Here is a 22,394-nt window from a genome sequence, read left to right as displayed (position 1 = left end):
GACAAAAACAATCTTGGAGAGGGAGCATCCTCAAATAGTTTCTAAAAAACCGTTAACTAAAGCAAATGTTCATATATGACTGGATGGCAATGCAATTCATGGTTCGTGACCAAATGCTTGTTTCGGGAAAACTGTTGCAGTAACAGTCACCTGAGTCATCAGACTGTGAGTGTATGGCGCACACACACACACACGTATCAGTAGTTCCAACACATTTTACGGGCTAGGTTTTTTGCCAACACAAGAATTATGAGTCGTTTTTGCTCATTAAGCTAATAACTGCTAGAGGCTTAATGAGCTACAGCTGAGCATGTAGTGTGTAAACAAAATGTATTTATGAAAAGATGGTGATGTCCAAAAAAAGCACAGATACAGTGGTTGAAATAATGGAATTAATGCTTTTTTAACCTGCATTTACCCTGCATTACAACAGCAGAGATTGTCCTGTCATTGAAAAGTGGGATCAAAAGATTTATTATAAGGTTAAAAAAAACTGTTTCTCAGTTACTGGCATCATTCAGAAGCTGGAAATTGAAAAAAATCCCCCTGGGGATTGAGCACATTTACAGTAAAAAATGAGGTTGCCACAGTAGAACGGTAAATCTGTAAATTCAGCAGGGGATTCCCAAGCTGGCATGATTTCAAAGCTAAAACATGTTGAGTTGTTAACCCTTCCTTAAATCAATACTTGTTGAACAGTGTAGTGTTGAATAAATCATAATCTAGAATTTTAAAGCAAAATAATCTATTTATAAATCCAGACAATGTCACTCAGGATCTTGATTGTCTTATTGTCTGTTCTTATATCTTCCTCTTGGTGAAAATAGTATTTAATGCAAGAAATATATATCTGTATTATTTCATAAAGAGGAAATAACCCCAAAAACATTTCATATCAGGCTAAAAGATGTAAAGTCTGAAATGAAAACGAGTGAATGAAAAACCCAGGTAAACTAAGGACACATGTACTCGGTAGCAGTTGCGCTTGTGTGCATTCAATATTTAATGCACATTGTTTGGCCCATTAACCTCACAGAGCATGTGAGGAACTGAATCAGTGCAGCCTGCTTGTATGTGCTTGTGTTGATCGGGCCATTCGGGCCTCATTGATCCAGTTGTGTTAACTGTACGTCCTCCCACCACCCTACATACTAATCTTATTACAAATACGGGGACTACAAGTCCTGTCTACTATAAACTGCTGCCGTCTCCTCACAGGAGCCTTTATTTTCCCATACAAGCCAACAGAATAATTACTTGTTTGAGAGTAGGGTTTATGGCCGATGTAGCTGATGTTTACACTGACTTTATAAATAAATTACCATAGTATAGCTCTTCGGAGAGAGAAATCCATTTTCCCCCTCTTATTCAAGTCCGGATTACATCTTTCTCCCTATACATGCCCTCCAGATATTTTTGGGGGATCCTGAGGCATTTCCAGGCCAGGTGTGATTTGTAATCCTTCCAGTCACTCCAAGGGTGTCCTCCCAGTTGGACTTCACAGGAAGGCATCTAGGAGGCCAAATCAGATGCCCAAACCAACACAACTGGCTCCTTTTAATGATAAAAAACAGCAGTTCTTGTTGTCTGAGCTCCTCCCCACCCGTATCTCTGTGACAGTATATATAGGGCTGAACCCAACCATCTAGGAAACCCATTTTGTCCGCTGGCATCCGCAAAATCATATTTTCAGTCATTAAAGGTCATGACCTCCAGGAAAGCAGATCGACCAGTCACTCAACTATAGAAGCAAAAGTCTTTCAGATAAATTAACATTTGCCCTTTTATTGTCAGGGTCCTGTTTAATTCAGCCATTCCTACAATACCCAGTGTTCTCTGCAGTTCAGTTTGTGTCATTACCTGAAACTGAAGCCACACTCATGTCTGATGGGAAGGATGGTAGAACATTCAGGTAATCGGACAATTCAACAGGGTTGCAAAGCGGGTCGAGGTAGGGTTAAAATTACTGAATATTGTTAACGTATGGGACTGTATCCATTTAATTTAGTTTGACTTTAATTACCTTGAACTACAAACTATTGCTGACAGATACCATCCATTTTTGTTGGTTTTCATAGCTGTAAGTTAGAAACAGGTCATTGCAGTAACTCCCGTCCCAGCTGGGTCTGCTAGGCTAATATTTTAGCATGCAGGACTGGAGGTGCTGGCAACTTACATCTGGTTAGTTCTATAGAAGTGCTACCTTGTGTTTGCACTGTGGTATTGCATTTACCACAGAGAAAAACTAGTAGCCAGTGCCACCCCAAAAACACTGCACTGTGTTATTTGGCTTGAAACTTAGGTTTGATACTGACAGGCTAGGATCGTGCTGCACTATTAAACACCATGAGATAAGGCACATTGGAGTAAAAATAATTAGAAAACACTTGCAAGAATATAACCCTGCTCTGAAAAGCTTAAACTGAACTATATGTTTGTTCGCCTTTTGGTGAACTGAACACCACCCACCATTGATCAATGCGACTGTATGACTAATGTCAGGCATCCTAACCCAGCAGGTTGTTGGGCTAACATTAGAGGTGTTGTGGAGGAAGTTTTGACCTTTTGTCTCCGTCTCCCTACAGGGCTGAAGCTGATCAAAGGCAACTCGACCCCTCTGAAGACGGCCACGCTGCCCCAGCCTCTGGATACGGTGCAGCTGAAGGACATCGTGTGTTACCTCTCGTTGTTGGAGGGCGGGCGGCCAGAGGACAAGCTCGAGTGTGAGTGTCAGCCCAAATCAGATGACTTTTGGTTTCTCTTTTCATATACAACAAGCACTTGAGGTTCAGTAATGTGCACACAGTACATACGTAGAGAAACACTGGGAACCTCAAATACACACAGAAAGGGATAAAATACACAACCAGCCGACTGAGTCTCCGGGAGGAAGACGTAATGTCACTGCCTGAGGTAAACCTCAGTGGGCGGAAGGCAGTTTTTCAAGCTAAGTCAGGTCAGAGTGAAGAGTTAAAAAGACAAACGGTAATAGAGGACGATAATACCATGAATCTTTGCTTTGTGGAAAAATGCAACATTAAGCCACACTAATATAATATATAAAATAGCCACCGTTGCCTTTAGCTGTCTCTGTAATCTAATCTAAGAGCTTTTACTCTTCTTGTTTTAAGAAAAAGCCAAATATGCAGACTGGAACCTGTTTCAGACTGGATTTATTCCCCTACGGGAGAAGAGGTTGTAGCACCCACCCAGTAATAATTACAGCTGTTATTAGAGAGAGCAAGGGCTCATCAAATGGGTTGTTGTAATGTCAGCTACAGGTCGCTACTGGTATTGTCTTTCGGCTCGTCCTGCAGAATGTTAATGTCTATTAATTTCACGATGGTTGACACGCCGTCCAGAACGATGAATTGAATTACTGAGGAGCACAGTGAATATTTTATTATATTTTACTGGGGTGACAGTGTGACAGTAATATTCAGATTCCTAGAGGTGTCCTGTTGCTTTCTTTGCCTCAATACAGCGAAACCTAATTCTTATCCATGTGATGTTATTATGTGAGCGATGATACACGATGGAGAGTCTTGATTACGACTGAAATGATTAGTTGATAATCAGTTAATTGTGAAACATTCGGAACATTTGCCAGTTCCGGCTGCTTTGAAGACGTCACCATCAGGTCTGGGAATTGTGATGGACATTTGTCACAATCTCACATTTTACAGATAAAACGATTAATTGAGAAAATAATTAGCAGATTAAACAGAAATGAAAACAAGTATTAGATGACGTCCTTATATACGAAAATATGATGAGGTGAACGCTGTTAGCAATCCGTTCTTTTCTATATTGCGAAACCTCTGAGTGTATTATCTTGTCTTAAGTCTGCTTTTTGTCAGTTCAACTCGCGGTTACGTCAGTATGATCCGGACAGGCAGCATCGAGCAGAACTATTGTTGCTATGGTTACTTGCAGTATAATACACCTTTCACACTCATTTCTAACAGTAGTTTAACGGCTGACTGGATCTTTGTTTGACACATCCTGCTAAACACCTGCCTGGCAATCAGAAACAAGTATCTTCCTGCGGTTAAGATATCTGCCTTTTACAGTGCGTGCATGTTGTGGTGATACACTCTCACTGAATATTCAGCATGACAACTTCACACTTCAGGGTTTCCCCCCCCCCCTAGCTCCCCTACTTGCCATCAAAGCTTTTAAATCTTTGGTCAGGAAAGAAACTTCTCTGCACCTTTCTTCCAGCTGCTGATTTAAAACAAACTGTAACTGTGAAATGTATTTCTCACTGAGCTTTATCTCAACCAATCAGATTATTTCTGTCTGCAAGGTTAACATGACATTAGGATGTCAACCTGAACAAGCACACAGCCTTGATAATACGTAAGTATTTATGTCAGCCTTTTTAGAAACACCTGACATTCATGGGGTTTTCTATACAACTCTACAGGTGGTACAGTCTTACATGAATCCTCAGTGTTGAATTTAAGCTGTCACATTGATATTTATTTGACATCCAAATATTTGCCAGTCTTCTTCTTTCTGTGTGTTCAGTATCTCTCTCAGTCTCTTTGTGTTTTTCAATCAAACTGTTTCTTTCTTGTTGTTTTATTCTTTTCCCTCTGGAGAAAGTAATAACGGAAATGAGCCTTTTCAGCTTAAAACCAAAGTCATGATTGACTATCAGATGATATTTAGTCTACTGAAGTATTTCTGCTCCGTTTCTTCTTTGGAAATGATCTTTGCAGCTCTCATAAAGCTTCTCCAAAGGGATGTTTGATGCCTCGTGTTCGCAGTTTATTGACATATCATCCCACATTTCTTAATTGCATTTATCACATCATTTATTCACAAGGTTACATTGCTTAATTGGTCATCAGACTTTTTTTTTTCTTCCCTGTGTTGCTGTAATTCTCATCCATCTGCTGAATTATTGAGCAGAGCGGCACTCATTAAGTGCAGGGATGACTAAATAATTCAACTGATGCCTGTGTGTGAGCACATCAAGGATTTAACTATGGATGATGTTTTATTGAGCTCTCTCTCTAACTCTATGAGCCACACAGTCGTTATTGCTGAGGCAGATGGCTCCCTCTGCTGGTTTGGTTGAGAACTGCTCTGATTTTAATGCAGCGTCTTTGAGCAGTTTCTGTGCTAGTGTTTCTTTTTTGATCACAATCATCTTATATTAATGCACTGTAAAACATATTTGTCTTAACAAGCTACCAATTTAAAAGATCTTCCTTAATCCTTTGTGAATAATTTGCTTGGTTGTTTTATCTCTGTGGTTGCATGTGTGCTCCTACTTGATTTGTTTTATTTGGATATTTGGTTTTAATGCAGCAATTCCCTTAACAGAAGATAACTGTCTTCTATGGGAGACAATAAAAGTAACCTTAAGAGTTAGATTGTGAGAACCTTTAAGACTCTTTACCTACATTAGCAGCTCTGGAGATGGTGTGAAATGTTGGTCTTAATCATCTGCAACACAAGGTGTCACTAAAAAAAGAGAAGTGTTTCAACAAATCTGTCTTGTCGAGCTCATAATTACATTTTGATGAAGTTTATAAAAGTTAGTGTAAGTGTAAGTAATTACATTAAATACAACATAATGAAATAAGAAACTGATGAGCACAATATATGAAACCTGAATATAAACCACCAATACATATAGAAAGAATTTATATTGAGTAACAAAATACATTGTGAGTAATATACATACAAGTGAGTAAATATAGATGCTCAGTGAACTTTCTTTCTTTTGGTTTTTGGTGTTTGTTTACAGCTTTATTTAACCCCAACAAAGACATCAACTCTAAAATGAAGTTTAAAAGCAGACTCTGAATATCTGCACCAGTCTAGAAAACACCTTTTGTAAAAGTGAAGTTGTCTTCTTATTGATACAGTTTAATGTATCAATTGACAGTATTGGACAGTCTAAATAAAATATGACCCCAATTTGTCAATAGCTTTAATTCTAAATTATGCCAAAATGCCATATAAAAAGAAAGGGTTTGTAACAACAATGTGACTTCATAAACATTAATTTCGGTTCAATTCAATCTTATTATGCAATAATTACTATTCCCTTACAATTGCATGTCTATCATGGAAATGTATTTATAATACAACACACAGTTGTATAATGAAATGTTGTATCTTGATATACCTTAGTTGTTCCAACACATTTGTACAGAAGACAGAAGTTAACAACAATTCTCATCATCTTTTGCACTCCATTACCTTTTTGGGGCCTCTTTGGGTCACCACAATCACGTCCTCCTAACACCACCAACCTCCACCCAACACCAGACGCCAGCGTCACTTCCCCCTCCCTGTGCCCCAAAAGGTCACACCCCCTCAGGAAACTGGCAATTAGCTCCTCATTAGTGGCCTGACGAACCGCCATCTGACGTCAACTCCCTATGATGTCAGCACCCCACCCTCTGCTGCACCTCGACCGCGCTCACGTGGAGGCGGAGGAGGGGCAGCGGTGGTTTTAGAGCACCTCTGAGTATAGCCATTAGTATGGAAAGGATCTGCAGCCAGGTTATTTTGTTGTCACGATTCTGTTACGCTCAGGGTTGTTTATGCATCACCGTGATGTAAGAGGAAGAGCCAATCACGCCGTAGATGTGGGAGCTGTCTGTTTCCATGGTGACACCTTTGAGTGGTAATTGGGGGACACTTAAAGTTGCAGCATTCAGATGCTTACAACTGCTGAGATCCAGTTTTTGTTTGGTATTTGCATGCAGTGAAGCACACAGTGACATTAACGCAATATCAAATCTGTTTCATGGAGCATTGAGTGCTCCTCCAGCCAATCACAGCTTTCAATGTTCACTTCAAAGGTGAGGAAGGGGGGAGAGCGCAGGGCATTAATGCTGTCACTTGACATTTTGTTTCTCTCTCCACAGTTATGTTTCGCCTCTATGACACAGATGGAAATGGGTCTCTGGACAGCTCGGTAAATGTTTCTCCTTTTAAAGAATAACTCACACCTCAGATTCATCGTTCAAACACGCAAAATCGAAACTGATAAGACCTTCCAATATGTTGGTGTTTTACTGTTTTTGAAGTATTACAATCAGAAGCATTAACACAGACAGATAGACACAGAATACAGCTAATAAAGGAGGCGTTCTCATGTCTAACAATTATTCTCATTGTCATTTAATCTGAGGATTATTTTATTGATTAATCAATTCATCTTTTGGTTTGAAACAAACAAAGAAAAAAAGTGAAAAATGCCCATCACAATTTTTCTAAAGTGATGTTATCAAATCGCTCCTTTTGTCGGCCCAACACTTCCAAAACTGGAAGATATTTGATTTATTATCACATAAGACAAACAAAAGCAGCAAATCCTCACAGTGGATCTGAAACTAGTTCATGGTTTTGCTTTAAAAAATTTTAAATAACTACTTGATAACCATTTTCTGTCAACTAATTGATTAATCAACAGCTTGTTACAGCTCTATGTGTTGCATGAAATTATAGTTGTTTGATGTTGACGATGTGAAACTCAACATACATAAAAATAAACAAACCTACAAGATGATAAGATGTAAAGACATCAGTCATAATAATAATTTACTTACAGTATAGTAGATTTTTGAGGTACTGGTACTTTACTTGAGTGTTTCCAACAACAAATCACAAGGAAATATTGTACATTTATTTTATAACCATAGCTACTACTACTACTTACTTTTTACATTACATTATGTTAGATTACTCAGTATATACAGAATATAAAATTAGCTCTACGTTAACAGAATTAAAATGTTGCTTACACATAAATAAATCAGTAATTATATATATATATATATATATATATATGTCTGTCTATAATAATACATACCCTATAATCAGTTTGCATCATTATGGACGTGTAATACCTAAACATATGGTACAAGTATATGAATGGGGTGACAGAAAATTAGAATTAAAGACAGAAATGTTGGGTGTGGGTATATTTATGAATGAATGAGCACCAGTGCTTATGTGTATATGTATAGGAAGTGCGTGGGAGGGCGTTGAGGGTCGGGGGAAGGAATTACAGGGTTAAGAGGGAAAGGGTGAGGTGGGTGGAGGGGGTTTGTAATGTATCCCATTATTAGTATCCCATTATTGGTATCCCATTATTGGCGAGGGAGAGAAAGATGGAGAGCAAAGAAAAAAGATGTTAAATTAGTGTGACCCAATTTGTACTCCAGATTTTAGAGAAATGAAAACGAAAACTTGATTTACACTCATACACTCTTACTGTTACGCATATTAAAAAAAGTCCAAAGTGCATTGTAGTGTTTCAGTATCTTACTAGATAATAATAATAGTCACCCCCCTCTGTGCCCCCAAAAAAGCAACCACTGTAATTAAACCATCAGCCTCGGAGCTCTTCCCACGCTGCCTTTGTTTTCCTCCGTGCAATTCTTCTGTGCGGAAGAATGACATTCCCAACCTGCTATTACACGCTGTTTATCAGTCTATTCACACCAAAGACATTTAGTGACATCGACTTGTAAGGCTGCAATATACAGAAAGGTAAATACAGTATTTTTGTTCCTGTAATGACTGTCTGTGGTCTCACCGCAGGAGCTGGAGCACATTATCTCCCAGATGATGCATGTAGCTGAGTACCTGGAATGGGACGTGACTGAGCTGAAACCAGTAAGAAAGACATTCCACCCAGTTAACAGAAAGCTGTAATAGTTCAATACGCTGTGACACAAACCTCTTGGCTTGTTATCAGACACACAATAATTAAGTGTTTGCATTTGCAGGCTGAACTTTAACATGAAATGATGACCCTGATTGTTAAGCTGTGTTACTTAAATTCAATGTTACAAATAAGAGAGTACACTTCTAAGTTACACACTTATTGAATATGTTTATATGCTTCCACAGACTATCTCTCAACCCCACAGGGAGCCCAAATTGTTCCAACTCACAGATCGCTATTGAAGTTTAGAACTGAAACTCTCTTCTTCTCTTCTTCTCTCTTCTGTTTTTGTTCGTGCTGTAGATCCTGCAGGATATGATGCGGGAGATTGACTACGATCACGATGGCACGGTGTCACTGGAGGAGTGGATCCAGGGAGGCATGACCACCATCCCGCTGCTGGTCCTGCTGGGCCTGGAGACGGTGAGTCCACAGAGAGATCATTTACATTTGCTAGTGACGCTTGAAAGGAAATCTCGTTGCGAAAATTCTAAATGCTAGTCGTCCTGATGAGTGTGTGAACCAAATGTCATGGCAATCCATTTAATAGTTGTTGAGATATTTCACTCAGAAACACATATTTGAATCTCTTGGTGGCGCTAGATGAAGTCAGAGCCATTATAGGCTTCATCTTCTGGGCACCATGGAGATCAATAGCACAGAGATATTTCAGTGTGGACCAAAGTGTTGGACCTACCAACAGACCAATATTTCTGTCTCTAGAGCTGCTACGGTAGCTAAAGAGTCTAAAAAACTGAACTTATTTATTACTTAAGGTTACTTTTATTGTCTCCCATAGAAGACAGTTGTCTTGTGTTAAGGGAATTGCTGCATTAAAACCAAATATCAATAAAAACACAATAAGTAAGAACACACACGCAAACACTGACAACTTTTATTATTCACAAAGCCATTCCCTCTGTTAAAACAAAAAAGCAAGCCAAAAAAGTTAGTTATAAATGAGGAATGTTATTGTGAAGGTCTGAGGGCTTGGTGGCATGCCAGCCATTAGAGAGGTTTAAAACTCACCTGATGATGTACATCCTGTGTGACAGTATCTACGCTGAGGTCTGAAACATCTGGATAAATATCACACGGGGGAAATGTGTGAATCTCTTTCCTTCCTGCTGTACTGCACATCGATACTGCACAGAGCACTTCACCCTGTGGTTTGAAACTGAGTGTAAAGTGTGTTACTCATGGTAAGGACGTTCAGTCAACCTGCTAGGGATAAATCTTAGATTTATTTTTTTCCGGAATAAAACAACTATTAATAACTTGAAAGTTGACACATGTTGCTATTTTAGGATGGCTGTTTTAGAGTGTTTCTACACTGTTTTTGGTTCACCAGAATATTATAAAATTATCATCTCCTTCGAGTGTAAATTGACTTTATCCGTCTGTCCTCAGCCCTTTTTTTTCCGTATTTCAATTCACTCCTGAAAGATAATTATGCTAATCACTCCAACATCACAGGAGTACTTTAACATCTATTCTCCAATGGCTCGCTGTAACTGACTGTGGTTCATATTGTCAGCTAAATGCTACTGTACATGAAAGACTAGAGACAGTAAATGTACACTGTTTCACAAACAAAATACATTCCTCGTCATTATTAAACCACTTTTTTGCAATTCATAAATGATCTCTAACAGTTCACACACCCTCCAGTGGTTTCCTGAGAACATCCTTACACACGTGTATCCCTACTGCTACTGTGTGATCCCCAAACTAATGAGAGCACCGTCAGTTCATTGTTTTTCCACTAGATGGAGCCATTTGACCAGCTTCAGCGTCAAGTGTCATTTTTTTATGAATGAATATTACTAAGGGAAGACAGCAAAACCTGTCTTCACTGCATTCGTACTACACAGCTGTAAATACTAAAATACAGACAAAAATAAAACTTTCTTTTTTAAAAATATCAACTAGTGAAACACACTAAATGACAAATAATTCAGAGAAATGATCAGCTGATGATTCTCCTACCAGAATATGAAATGATGTAATCAAGCAGTCAGTTAATCAGTCGACATTCAGTCAATTAATCATTTTCATCTCACTGCAGAATGTTAAAGATGACGGGCAACATGTGTGGAGACTGAAGCACTTCAACAAGCCGGCCTACTGTAACCTGTGTCTCAACATGCTAATTGGACTGGGGAAGCAGGGACTCTGCTGCTCATGTGAGTAATTCACTTATCATTAAGGGTTCGACAGATACATTGATTTGTGCCAAGAGATAAGACATGACAATATACCGGGCCAGCATTGCCTGTTCATGTGTTGCAGTGCCGATATTATGGATGTTACTCTGTGATCAAATGTACGTAAAAATATTGCTGTGTTATTTTTCACCTGGCCTTATATAAAAGATGTAATAAGCTTTGGGTTTAAGAGTTTCAGAGTCCCGTGATGGTCACCTCACCAAATGAAAAATACAACCAGCCACTCCACAATAGTCTAAAAAACCTTTTTTTTTATTTTTAGTATACACATTTCTTGTGTTTCAGCTTCACCGGACTTCCTTGTTTCCGTAGTACACCCAATTCTGCCCCCGACACAGAAGCTGTTTTTCACTGAACTTTGGCAACAGGCGCCTTCAGTGCAGCTTTCACAAACACAATACTCAAACCCTGGTGTATATCACTTATAACTGTATGAAAAGTCAGTTTTTTTCTTTCCTCTGTGTTCCGTCTTTTCCTAGTTGAAAGTCTTTTTGTTTTTTTATCTTCCCCAGTCTGCAAGTACACAGTCCACGAGCGCTGCGTGGCTCGTGCTCCACCGTCTTGCATCAAAACCTATGTCAAGTCCAAGAAAAACACAGAGGTGCGTCCAATTGGAGTGTTTACCAATCGGCACGCTTGGATCAGCGATGCTCCACGGAGCTTAGGATGAGGGTTTCTCTTCTTCTAATGAAATTAAAACAACTCAATCTGCTGCTAAGCATTGCTAATTACCAGAATAAGGCTGGCTTAAAGGCACAGACAGCATCATTTGTTGGGCCTCTTTCTTTCCTTCTGCTTTCTTCTCTTCCCTTCTTGCTTGTTTTCTTTCCCTCTTGCTTGCTTTAATTGTTGTGTCACTTGTGCCTTTGTATATATCTTGTTTTTCTGCACCATGTTTCTTTTCTCACTTCTTTCCCTCCCTGTATGCTGTCTCTCCCTCTCTCCGCAGGTAATGCATCATTTCTGGGTGGAAGGGAACTGCCCCACCAAGTGTGACAAGTGTCACAAAACCGTTAAGTGTTACCAGGGCCTGACTGGGCTCCACTGTGTGTGGTGTCAAATCACGGTAAGCCGCCACCCGAGGAGAGGCAGCCACCTCCTCATTATATTCCCACTGCTTCTTGTATTTTAGGATTTTGTTTTAGCACCTCTTATACCTCACAAGTCATTCCACCAATTTACACCCAGAAAACAGTTGTTTGTGGTTACAAGTTAATAGAAAATAAAACAGAGGCGATGACACACGTAATGCAAATAAATCCTGAGCATATACCTGACAATGTACACTTACTGTTACTGACACAAGTTGTTAATAACGGCTGCCACCTCCTCCAGCTCCATAACAAGTGTGCCTCCCATGTGAAACCTGAGTGTGACTGCGGACCCCTGAAGGATCACATCCTGCCCCCCAACTCAATCTGCCCCATCATCCTGGTAAGACTTCACTCCTCACTGGTCAGCGGTCCTGTGGCTGAGTGAGCCTGACCTTGTTTGACACTGTGTTATCTGAGAAGGCAATCATCAGCCTGCGTCCCCCCACTGTGCTCTGAAATGGCAAAGCTTTTTTTTGTTGTTGATGTTTTTAGAAAAAAAAATATTTCCAAAATGGTGTTAGTCTATTTCAGGCGGGAAAGACAGCACCTAAAATTGCTCATTATGTATCCCACAACATAGATTATCCAATTTGTGTAATCATTTTGACTTTTAGAATAAAAGTTATTTGGTATTTGTTACAAGCTTAGAAATACTGAGCTCCTAAAATTGAAGTCCCAGCAAGACACCGAGAAGTTTCTTTGTTTTTTATTTTTTATTTTTATTTATATACTTTATATTTATTGGATTATAGCAGGTCAGTTGTTTTTTATTTGCATGTTCTATTCAAATAGTACAGTTATTTCAAGGAAATACCTCAAAAAAACATCTAATTAAAAACACTGTGTCTGACCATTTTCTATCTAATTAGCACCAGATTAAATAATCATTTCCAGGTAACTTTCTCGATTGATGAATTATTGGGAAATTACGGCCCCATAAAAGCAAAGTGATTTATTTTCCAACATGATGGTATAAATGGTACTAATGATACTAAATTATGTATTTATTATTTATTTATGTGTTAATTTTTGCTGACTTAAAAGTGATCAGGAAAAAATGCCTCACTGATAGAAAGGGTCCAGGTTAAAACAGTAAATACAATACAAACAACATCAACAGAATAAGAAAACTGACAGATACTACAAAAAAAACTACAAAAGTGAATAATATGCAGTTGAAATGTCAATCAGGAAAAATATTTTTACCATAACTTCCTTTTAATCGTATTTTGTAAGAGCTAAAATCACATTTCCCTAATAGTGGAAATCACCTTTATGGATATGACAACCTCGCTGTTTGACCTTTGACCTCAGGAAAGGCAGTCCACGCTGAGGAAAGACTCTCGGTCCAGCCAGTCGAGCCGAGGGAAGATGCAGAGAGCCAACTCAGTCACAGTGGACGGCCAAGGACTGCAGGTGAGCCTCCAGTCCGAGTCTTTTTACCTCGGGGCAGAATTCTCCTGCTTTAATGTGTGCTTACGGCACAAGATGCAGTATATCTGTACCATCACTCACATTTCCCCCAACTAATATAAAGATTAATCATTTTTTTTACTAATCTCAGTGATAATAAGGTTATACTGTGGTAGGGCACGGCAGGATTGGATCTGAGAAACACTTTAATATTTCCAAAACATTTAGATGTAAAATAAAAATGTAAGAATCAGAATACAACCTGGGCATATTTCACCAGATCTTCACCAGATAGTGTCTCTCGATTCTTTATTTATAAACCGATGCTGTGAGCGTCACAGTTGTAAAATGAGTCACATAGTAAGTATTTATTTCTGTAGCGCCGTTCGGAAGCAGAGTAACAAGACGCTTCACAGAAGGTACCAGAATACACCAAGAATCTCAGAAAGAGGCCAAACATAGAGATACAATCCTTAGATACAAGTCCCAGCTTAACCCTTACTTATTTCCATTTTCTGCCACTTCTACTCCACTTTCAGAGGCAAATATTGTACTTTTTACTCCACTACATTTACACCTTTAGTAACTAGTTACTTTGCAGATTCAAGTTTATAATATAACATACCATCAAGTTTTTTGAATTATTATAGATTAAGGTACATTTTAGCTTCCCCTTTATGAGCTGCAACATTAAAGCATCAATAATTATGATCTCATAATATGAAATATATTACTCTGCGTAATTCGTAGTTTTACTTTTCGTACTTGATGTATATATTAATGCTTATACTTTTGTGTTTTGAAGTCGAGGACAGGACCTGTAACAGGGTATCTCTACACTGTGGTATTACTACTTTTACTTAAGTAAACAATCTGAGTAAAAAAGACTGTGTGCAGGTGGGGTTTTGAAAGGTTTTTAAAATGTGGCACTGACTCAGCTGATCTGATGCTGGCGGGGGAGTTTGTTCCACAGGTTTGGAGATAATACAGTAAAAACTTGAACTTTAAAGAATACCTGACAGTCAGATCTGAAGCATCTTGGTGCAGAAGGTGTGAAAAGATCTGAAATGTAAAGCAGAGCAAGAATATGTAAGGATTTAAAAACAGAATCCTAAATTGATTTCAAAAACGAATATTGAGCTAATGTACTTCAGCCAGGACTGCAGAGATCTGTACATCCAGTGTTTGTTCAAGGCCTTGATGACTGTAAACCAGCAGCTATAACTGTTTTTATTATCTTATATATCCATGGATGAGACCTTTTTTTCCCATTGTTTTGAAATTAATCTCTGCAGTAGTCTCAGGACATACAGTATGATGGGACTCTGCAGGCCCTGCTGATAATCGGTATCATACAGCAGAGCCCAGTCCGGCCTGATCCTCTCTAATATCTGTCAGCCGGCATGCTGACGATGGAAACCTGCCGCTGTCTGGGGCGACTGCTCGTCTACGCGAGGCTGGGAGAGAAATATGATGAATCATATCCCAGGCACATCCATCTCTGCCTCTCGCCGGCTAACCAGCATAATAATCAAGATTATTATTTATAATTACAGGAAGTAATGGATCACTCTGGGCTGGACAGGGAGCTCATTAATTCACCCTTGGCCTGCTGGGATAGCAGACAGGGGGAGTTAAGCGCTTCATCTGTGTCAGGGAGAGCACGAGGCGAGTTGTCGCAGACGAACTGCACGGAGGGCAATTCAAACAGGGGGCCGCTGGATTAGAGCTTGTTTATGTGGTGCTTTGTGAGTTCAGCCTCTGGCGCGGCGGGCTCTTTCTGTCCACAGTTTCACTGCAGCTCAGAGAAAATCCTCTCCCACGTCACTCGAGACAAACTGCCCTGCCAATTAGGAAGTGGTGACAAATAACTATTACGACTTGTGAATCATGAGTTATCAGGTTGAGAGTATTGATTGGCTAAGAGATAGATGGGTTTGTTTCACTGCACTGTATATTCATGGCTGCCTGATTGATATCATTGGCCTCCACAACGTCTAAAATAAACCTTAATATTTACTACGTTTTTAGTAAGAAATTGGAGCAAAAGCATGATCATTGATGTTATTATAGTTAGTGTGAATCATTTTGCTTGCAATATTGTTATTGTCAACAAACCCCATGAAAAGTATTAGTTTGTATCTGAAATCTGATATATCTTCTTCCTCGTTGCCATAGAGCTCCATTGTTGTCCACAAACTATTAAAAACACATCAGTGAGGCACACTGTTGCACTCTTGTTCCGCCGTTACCATGAAAACACACGCTGTAGTTTGTTTTATGTCAATCCCACATACACCGTGCTGCTGCTGCAGTAGGAACTAATTAGTTCCCTTAATGTGTATTAATCCGCCATTAAAAATCACAGCAAATGCACTATTTACTCTTGTTTGAGTGACTTTTCCTTAAAGCTATAATGATCAGCTGTTTTAAGAAATTACTGACCTTTTTTTAAACAAATGAAACCAAATATTTGTGACCTGTTTTTACAGATCTGTCCTTCAGTAAGAGAGACTGGGCTCAGGGCCAAAGACAGAGTAGGGAAGAACTAAAACACTGTTGGTTTTTGTCTTTTATTGGGAAAAATATCAAGCCTTACCCTTTGAATATACTACATCACTTGACAAAAAGAAATCCACTCAAAGGGAACATTTATGTGGGGAATTTTGCCTTAAAAGTACATTGTCTGAGACTTTATCACTGTTCTCCTTTATAATTAGATTTTATAATTAACACCAGATCACATTTGGACTCAGGCAAAGAACTGGCGAGCTCCCACACTTCGCCGTAGCCAGGTACCACTCGTGCATCTCTGCAACGAAACAGGAAAACTATAAAAAAAATGAATCCGATGACGGGCGTTGCTTGGAAGTGCCGTATATACTCGGTAAAATGTCTGAGGGATATGGCTTGAAAGTGAATTCCTGTGAAGCATCCTGCAGTCTCCAAACACCGACGGTTTGTTTTGACATCTCCCATTCAGATCACAACAATAGAGGGCACTCATCCTCTGCTAGTGTTTGTCAATCCGAAGAGCGGGGGGAAGCAGGGAGAGAGGTAAGTACACAATCTGTCTCAACATGCTACAAGAGGCCTCTAAAGCCCCGCTCCTCAGCAGCAGAGGGAAGGCAGCGGCATGGCCTCTGGCTGCCAAGTGCTTTAGGCTTACTTAGTCAAATAAAAACACAATAACGTTAACCTAAAACGCCGGCCACCTTCACCGCCAGCTCACACAAGCTCCCCCTCCTCTCCTCAGACACCCTACTCGCTGTCACGTCCCCCTTCTTTAACCCAGGGCTAATTGGGTTATTACTGAAACATATTCATTCACTCCTTATTACGCCGGCCCTCATTTGTTTAAATTATGAGATCAAAATATGACTTCAGCCAGTTGATATAATGAAATTGAAATTAAAATGAATTAGTCTTTCTAATGGTTTCTCCTCAAGGGGACTTTGGGTATGTCCCACCCCGCTGCCCAGTCCAATGCCTTGTCACGCTCTGATTGGACGCCGACCTGCATTGACACTAACTGCACGTTTTTAGGCCTAATCTGTGATATTTGAGTTGTGAGTTTCTGATGTTTTCTGATGTGATCTCTCTGCATATTCACTCCTGCAGGATTTACAGAAAGTTCCAGTATCTTCTGAACCCAAGACAAGTGTACAACCTGGCCAAGAATGGACCCATGCCGGGGTACGTGTGTTCAAACAGGGAAAGATCACTTAAAGTTAAAGTTTAGCTGAAGTTATTATGAGGCCTCAGCAGTCTGAGTTAGACAAGTTGCTTTGTGTTACTATCCTTCCACTGCAGCTCAGCACGGAAACACAAAGAGAAGATTTTGTACCAATAAGACTGGCATATAGTTACTTATCTTTTTTAATGGTATCTTTTAATGGTCAGTATGAACAGGATGAATGAGCAGAAAACAGTTATCAACATGTACGTACCGTTTTAAGATGGAAAAATGTGAACCTATCTTTTAAGTTTCTCAAAGACACGATGTCCATTTTACTGTATTTGAGTTATTAAAAGAAAGTAACTGTAATATATCAAATTAATAACTGCTTAATGATAAGTCACTTAAAAAACTAAAACTACATGAAGAGTACAAAAAGGTACATTTTCTCAACATAGCTCTTTATTAAGGCAGGTTTAAAAAAAAAAAACACATTAATATCTATTTCTGTATGATCTAACTCTAATTCATTTTATTAATATTAAAATACACAAGTAATGCACTGCAAAAAACATTTATTTTATGTAATTGCAAAATTTTTAAGATGGAAGATGAGAAATTATGTTTAAAAATTCTAAATTCATCTTAAAATGTGAATATTTTGATTTAAAAAGTTACATTTCAAAGCCATTTTAACATTTTTAATTACGATGTCAATTATTGTTAACATATAATTTTGAAAGAATGAAGGGAATAAAAAAAGACTGATAAATCATACAGTATCGGCTAATGAGCTTCTGTTTACAAACAGGCTGTTGTTGCTCACATATAATCACCACCATCACATGCAAGAGAGGCCTTTAGTATTGGACCCTTCACTCACTCACCTCACACAGCACAGACACAAATGAGGTGAGTGCACACATAACAAATCCTGGAGACGACAGTATCATGCTGTAGCCTCCGATGAGCGGCGGCTCCATATGCATAAGCCTGTATGTGAACAGAGAGCCGGTGACACAGATGACTGACGGATAGAGAGGGGTGAAACTCTCGCCATACCACGTGTGATCACGCATACAGACGAGGAGCTCACTGCAGGCTGTAGGTGCGGCCAGCGTCGGGTTTCCTATGGTTCACATCTGTGATTAAGAAAATGAATGGATCATTTACATGCACAAGGCTCCTTCACTTTGTTATTGCCAGCAGCGTTTAAACATACAGGAATGCCTCGCCGCCGTGCTGCCACGTTGTTTGGCTTTGATTAGATCTGAAAACAGAATCTTTGTGGCTTATAAAAAATAAATACACAGCGGCACACGCAGGGTGCAAAAACCTCCACCAGGTTTTGACTGTCTGTGCGAGAAGCTGGCACAGCTTTCACGTCACAGATTGTGCCAACGCAGCTCCGACTTTTCGGAGTTGACCTTTTGTCCACTGGTTCTCTTCTATTACTGTCCCTGCACGTGGCCTAAAACATCACCTGCACCCGCTCTGCTGTCTGGAGCCGAACCCAGAGCTTCTCCCCAGAGCTTCTCCCCAGAGCTTCTCCCCAGAGCTTCTCCCCAGAGCTGACAACTTTCCAGATGACCTTGCCCTACTATAACCTTGTTAATATTTTGTCAAGTGTACACACCGGCGCGCACATTAGCGAGGTGAACGGTCACCGTCGGAACACTGCAGGCCGAGGCAGCCGCACGCACTGCTGTCAATTAGCTGCCTCGCTAATGCAATTACAGCAAATTAAGTGTTTGTTTCTTGGTATTTAAATATCCCCAAAGTTGCCTTTCATGTTTGCGGCCGTCTGTTTTGCGTCTAATATGGTTTGTGGTCCCAGTTGGAGAGTAATTGAGCGAATCATTTACCCGCCATACGAGGCTCGGAGGCTGGCTCATTCAGTTAGGGCTTTGTTATTGTGAAGGAACGGAAGAAGTTGGACTGAACATTGCCTATCATGATCCAATTAGCCCTCGAACAGGCAGGCTAGCTCGCTGAATGAATAATTGTCAATGCGACATGTGTTATTTTGTGGGATTAGAGGGGGTTTGCAGTGAAGCAGTGTGTTGTGACAGTGGGCTCAGAAATATGCTCATGATCTGCACACAGTCTGTTAAGTGAACACTTTCTGTTCTCAAGAAAGGCTGAGAAAAGCTGATACGTCTTAATTAACCTTCATTTCTTTAAACACCTGAACAAAATCCATTTTTTCAGTTTTGATAGGAGGACGAAAAGAAAGGACTAATTTCTCATCATAAAATAAAATAAAATGACGTGAGACAGCGTAGACACTTCAAAAGGAGGCAGGAGCACTTAAGAATGACATTAACGCAGCACAGAATTTGTTCCATAAAGGGACATTTTAGTAGCAACATGCCTTCTTCAGAGCTTCAAAGAGTAACATTACCTTTTTATCTATTCCTGAGCAAAAGTTGCCAAATAATCCTAATAGAATAAAGATATAGGTTGAGTAAAAATGTAAAATATTCATAGAATTCATTATACCCTAATGTTCTGTTTGGTGTCCTTGGGGCACCAAATTATTATTAGCTTTTCCTGATGTTATGAGAATTGATTATAAACATGATTTTGAACTGATGGCTTGTTTCAGAAGTCCACTACAGAAAACAGTTTAGGGTCTCAGACCCCAGCTGTCTAACACGGTTTAATACAATGGACTTCTTCCACCCATATAAATCATGAAGGACTTTTATTCTCATTTAATAACAGTGCTCTTTGGTACAAGACATTTCTACATATTATATACATTACTCTATAAGGTCAGAAAAAGTTGATTTTGCAATATTATTACTATTTTTACACATAAAGCAGTCTGTAGTTTGTTAAAGCTTTATTTCAATAGTAATACAGAACATTTTTGAGTTATTTTCCTCTGCTTCTGACAGTAGAATGGCAGTGTTGGAAGAGATTCTCAGATCATTTACTTAAAAGTCCAGTGTGTAACATTTAGGCAGAAATGTAATATAATAGTCATAGGTATGTTTTCATTAGTGTAATTACCTGAATATAGGAAATGTTATGTTTTTGTTGCCTTAGAATGATCCATTTTCCACTTGCAGGGAGTCTGCCATGTTGAGCCGCCATGAAAAGGGTTCACTAGTAGAAAATGATGATGAAACAGTGAAAAACAACTTATTGTGTGGCAGTAATGTACAGAACTGTCTATTGTTTATTATTTGCAGGTTGAACTTCTTCAGAGATGTTCCTGATTTCAGAGTGCTGGCCTGCGGAGGGGACGGCACCGTGGGCTGGATCCTGGACTTCATAGGTACAGAAGAAATTGTACATTCCATAATATTTGACGTTATAGATTTTAATGATTTATTTTTTTATTGATCCCAAGCTGGGAAATTGCATGATGTTGAAATGTGTTCCCTGTGCTGCTTCCATAGTATCAATTATTTTAGGCACATTACAAACTCCTAAAGCTCCTGGGGTGCTTTGGTGTATTTACTCATACTGCTTCCATGTCTGACCACGTACAACATAGTAGAACTTAAATATTCTATTTCCTTTTTTGGCAAAATTGCATTTGTTTTTATTAGTTTTCAAAGCCAGCGGCACTCTTGTTGTTCAGCCTGAAATGGTAAAGTGTATTTTATGGTTTGTATATAAACACTTTAATTATGTCCGAGTCAGCGTATTCAGGGGTGGTAAAATGGGATGATTACGTGAGTTGGAAAACAACATACTAGTCATCATTTGAGGGAGAAAAAAAAAATCACCTGGCCTCCTCTATTTGGTCTTGAAGATGTGTTACTTGTTCAGGCTCTCAAAAATTGCCTCAATTTTTTATCAATCAAAACAAAGAGAGGTAATAACTGTCAGGCAAAATGTGTCTCTTGAAATAGACTGTACAACTCAAAATTCATATTGACTTGTAGTTTTACAAGTAGGGCTGCAAAATGGATTTGACGCTTTCTTTGCAAGTCTTTGCAGCAAGTTTGTTTTTCTTGGTTTGGCCTTGTTTCGCATCGTGTTGTGATATTTGTCCCGCTGCTCCAGATAAGGCCAACCTGGACAGGAACCCCCCTGTGTGTATACTTCCTCTTGGCACGGGCAACGACCTGGCAAGATGTCTGCGATGGGGAGGAGGTACTGAAAGAAAATAGATACATTGCAGTGATATACACAGTCTCATATACTGTATCATATTCCAGCATTATTGTCTTAATTATTATTACCTTGTTTTAAGGAATTCATACAGAGCTTGTGGAGTAGTAGAGAATAGGGCTGCAAATAAAATTATTTTATTCTTAATTTTTTTTTTTTTTGTTATTCGAGAACAAGAAGCAGAAAAGCAGCATTTTAATATATTTCTATCAACTGAGCAATTAATTGATTAATCGTTCACAAGGTGTCAGAGACCCAAACTAATTATGGAACACAGTTCAACAGATTCATTTTTAAAGCCAATATTTGTATTTATTAGAGTTAATTCTAACCAATTTCAAAAATTACAAATATTTTGTTTTCCTTTTATTCTTGCCAGGGTAGAAAAAAATATCATATAATCAATTATGTTTAAAAAGAAAATCCCTTTTCTGTAGCTGTTTATGAAGAAGCGTCATATGAATACATACAACATGGTTAGACAATGTCTGATATTCAACAAACAGCCAATATCTTCCCTATAAATCAATAAAACAGAATAACTTAGAGGCAGTTTGCACTCTTGTTACCATATGTTAAGCATTAGCCAAGTAGTACAAGCTGTTGTAGACCCATTTTTACACCAACTTATTTATATTTTTCGAGGTTATGAGGGTGAGAGCCTCCTGAAGATAATGCGGGACATCGAGAACAGTTCGGAGTTGATGCTGGATCGCTGGAAGATTGACGTCACGCCCACAGACAAGGATGAGCGAGGGGACCCGGTGCCTTACAGTATCGTAAACAACTACTTCTCCATCGGAGTGGTGAGTCAGACTTCAGTCAGTAATCATGGGATGTACGAGGCAGAGGAGTGAACGAACATGAAGACATTCTTTTCTTGAGTTACAGTGTATGGCCTTGGGTTGACAAATAGAAATATCAAACCTCTTCATAACTGTCTTTCATGAGTTCAATGGGTGATACTGGGTTTTGTCCATCAGTGAACACCAAGAAGAGGTAGATCACCTTAAACTCAGAAAACTGGAATGTGTTATTGCTTTACAGTAAAGGTCACATTTAGTGTGTACTGTTTGGAGTCGAGGGGCCTCAACTAATGCAAACAGGAAAGCAAACTATAAATCCTTCTGAGTATTATAAAAAGT

General features: G+C 39.1%; 1 protein-coding gene across 8 annotated transcripts in view; it reads left to right on the top strand.

Moving 5' to 3' along the window:
• dgkb (diacylglycerol kinase, beta) overlaps positions 1 to 22,394 on the top strand; it is a 67,532-nt gene that overhangs the window by 8,697 nt on the left and 36,441 nt on the right. For 2 of the 8 annotated variants that reach the window (XM_035672383.1, XM_035672382.1), the window contains 14 exons: positions 2,586 to 2,723; positions 6,897 to 6,946; positions 8,578 to 8,652; positions 9,008 to 9,127; positions 10,773 to 10,890; positions 11,445 to 11,533; positions 11,882 to 11,998; positions 12,268 to 12,366; positions 13,341 to 13,442; positions 16,423 to 16,496; positions 17,061 to 17,135; positions 20,319 to 20,404; positions 21,142 to 21,231; positions 21,895 to 22,055. In XM_035672383.1, the coding sequence (XP_035528276.1) occupies positions 2,586 to 2,723; positions 6,897 to 6,946; positions 8,578 to 8,652; positions 9,008 to 9,127; positions 10,773 to 10,890; positions 11,445 to 11,533; positions 11,882 to 11,998; positions 12,268 to 12,366; positions 13,341 to 13,442; positions 16,423 to 16,496; positions 17,061 to 17,135; positions 20,319 to 20,404; positions 21,142 to 21,231; positions 21,895 to 22,055 (1,394 nt within the window). Of the gene's footprint in view, positions 1 to 2,585; positions 2,724 to 6,896; positions 6,947 to 8,577; positions 8,653 to 9,007; positions 9,128 to 10,772; positions 10,891 to 11,444; positions 11,534 to 11,881; positions 11,999 to 12,267; positions 12,403 to 13,340; positions 13,443 to 16,422; positions 16,497 to 17,060; positions 17,136 to 20,318; positions 20,405 to 21,141; positions 21,232 to 21,894; positions 22,056 to 22,394 lie in introns of all 8 variants that reach the window. The other 6 variants (XM_035672379.1, XM_035672378.1, XM_035672381.1 and 3 more) reach the window with 3 other exon arrangements.

Source organism: Morone saxatilis, unplaced genomic scaffold, assembly GCF_004916995.1.
Source record: "Morone saxatilis isolate NCDOM2014 unplaced genomic scaffold, NCSU_SB_2.0 Contig24, whole genome shotgun sequence".
NCBI classification, from domain to species: domain Eukaryota; kingdom Metazoa; phylum Chordata; class Actinopteri; family Moronidae; genus Morone; species Morone saxatilis.
Note: the sequence above shows the minus strand (reverse complement) of the source record. Positions and strands in the feature narration are given on the sequence as shown.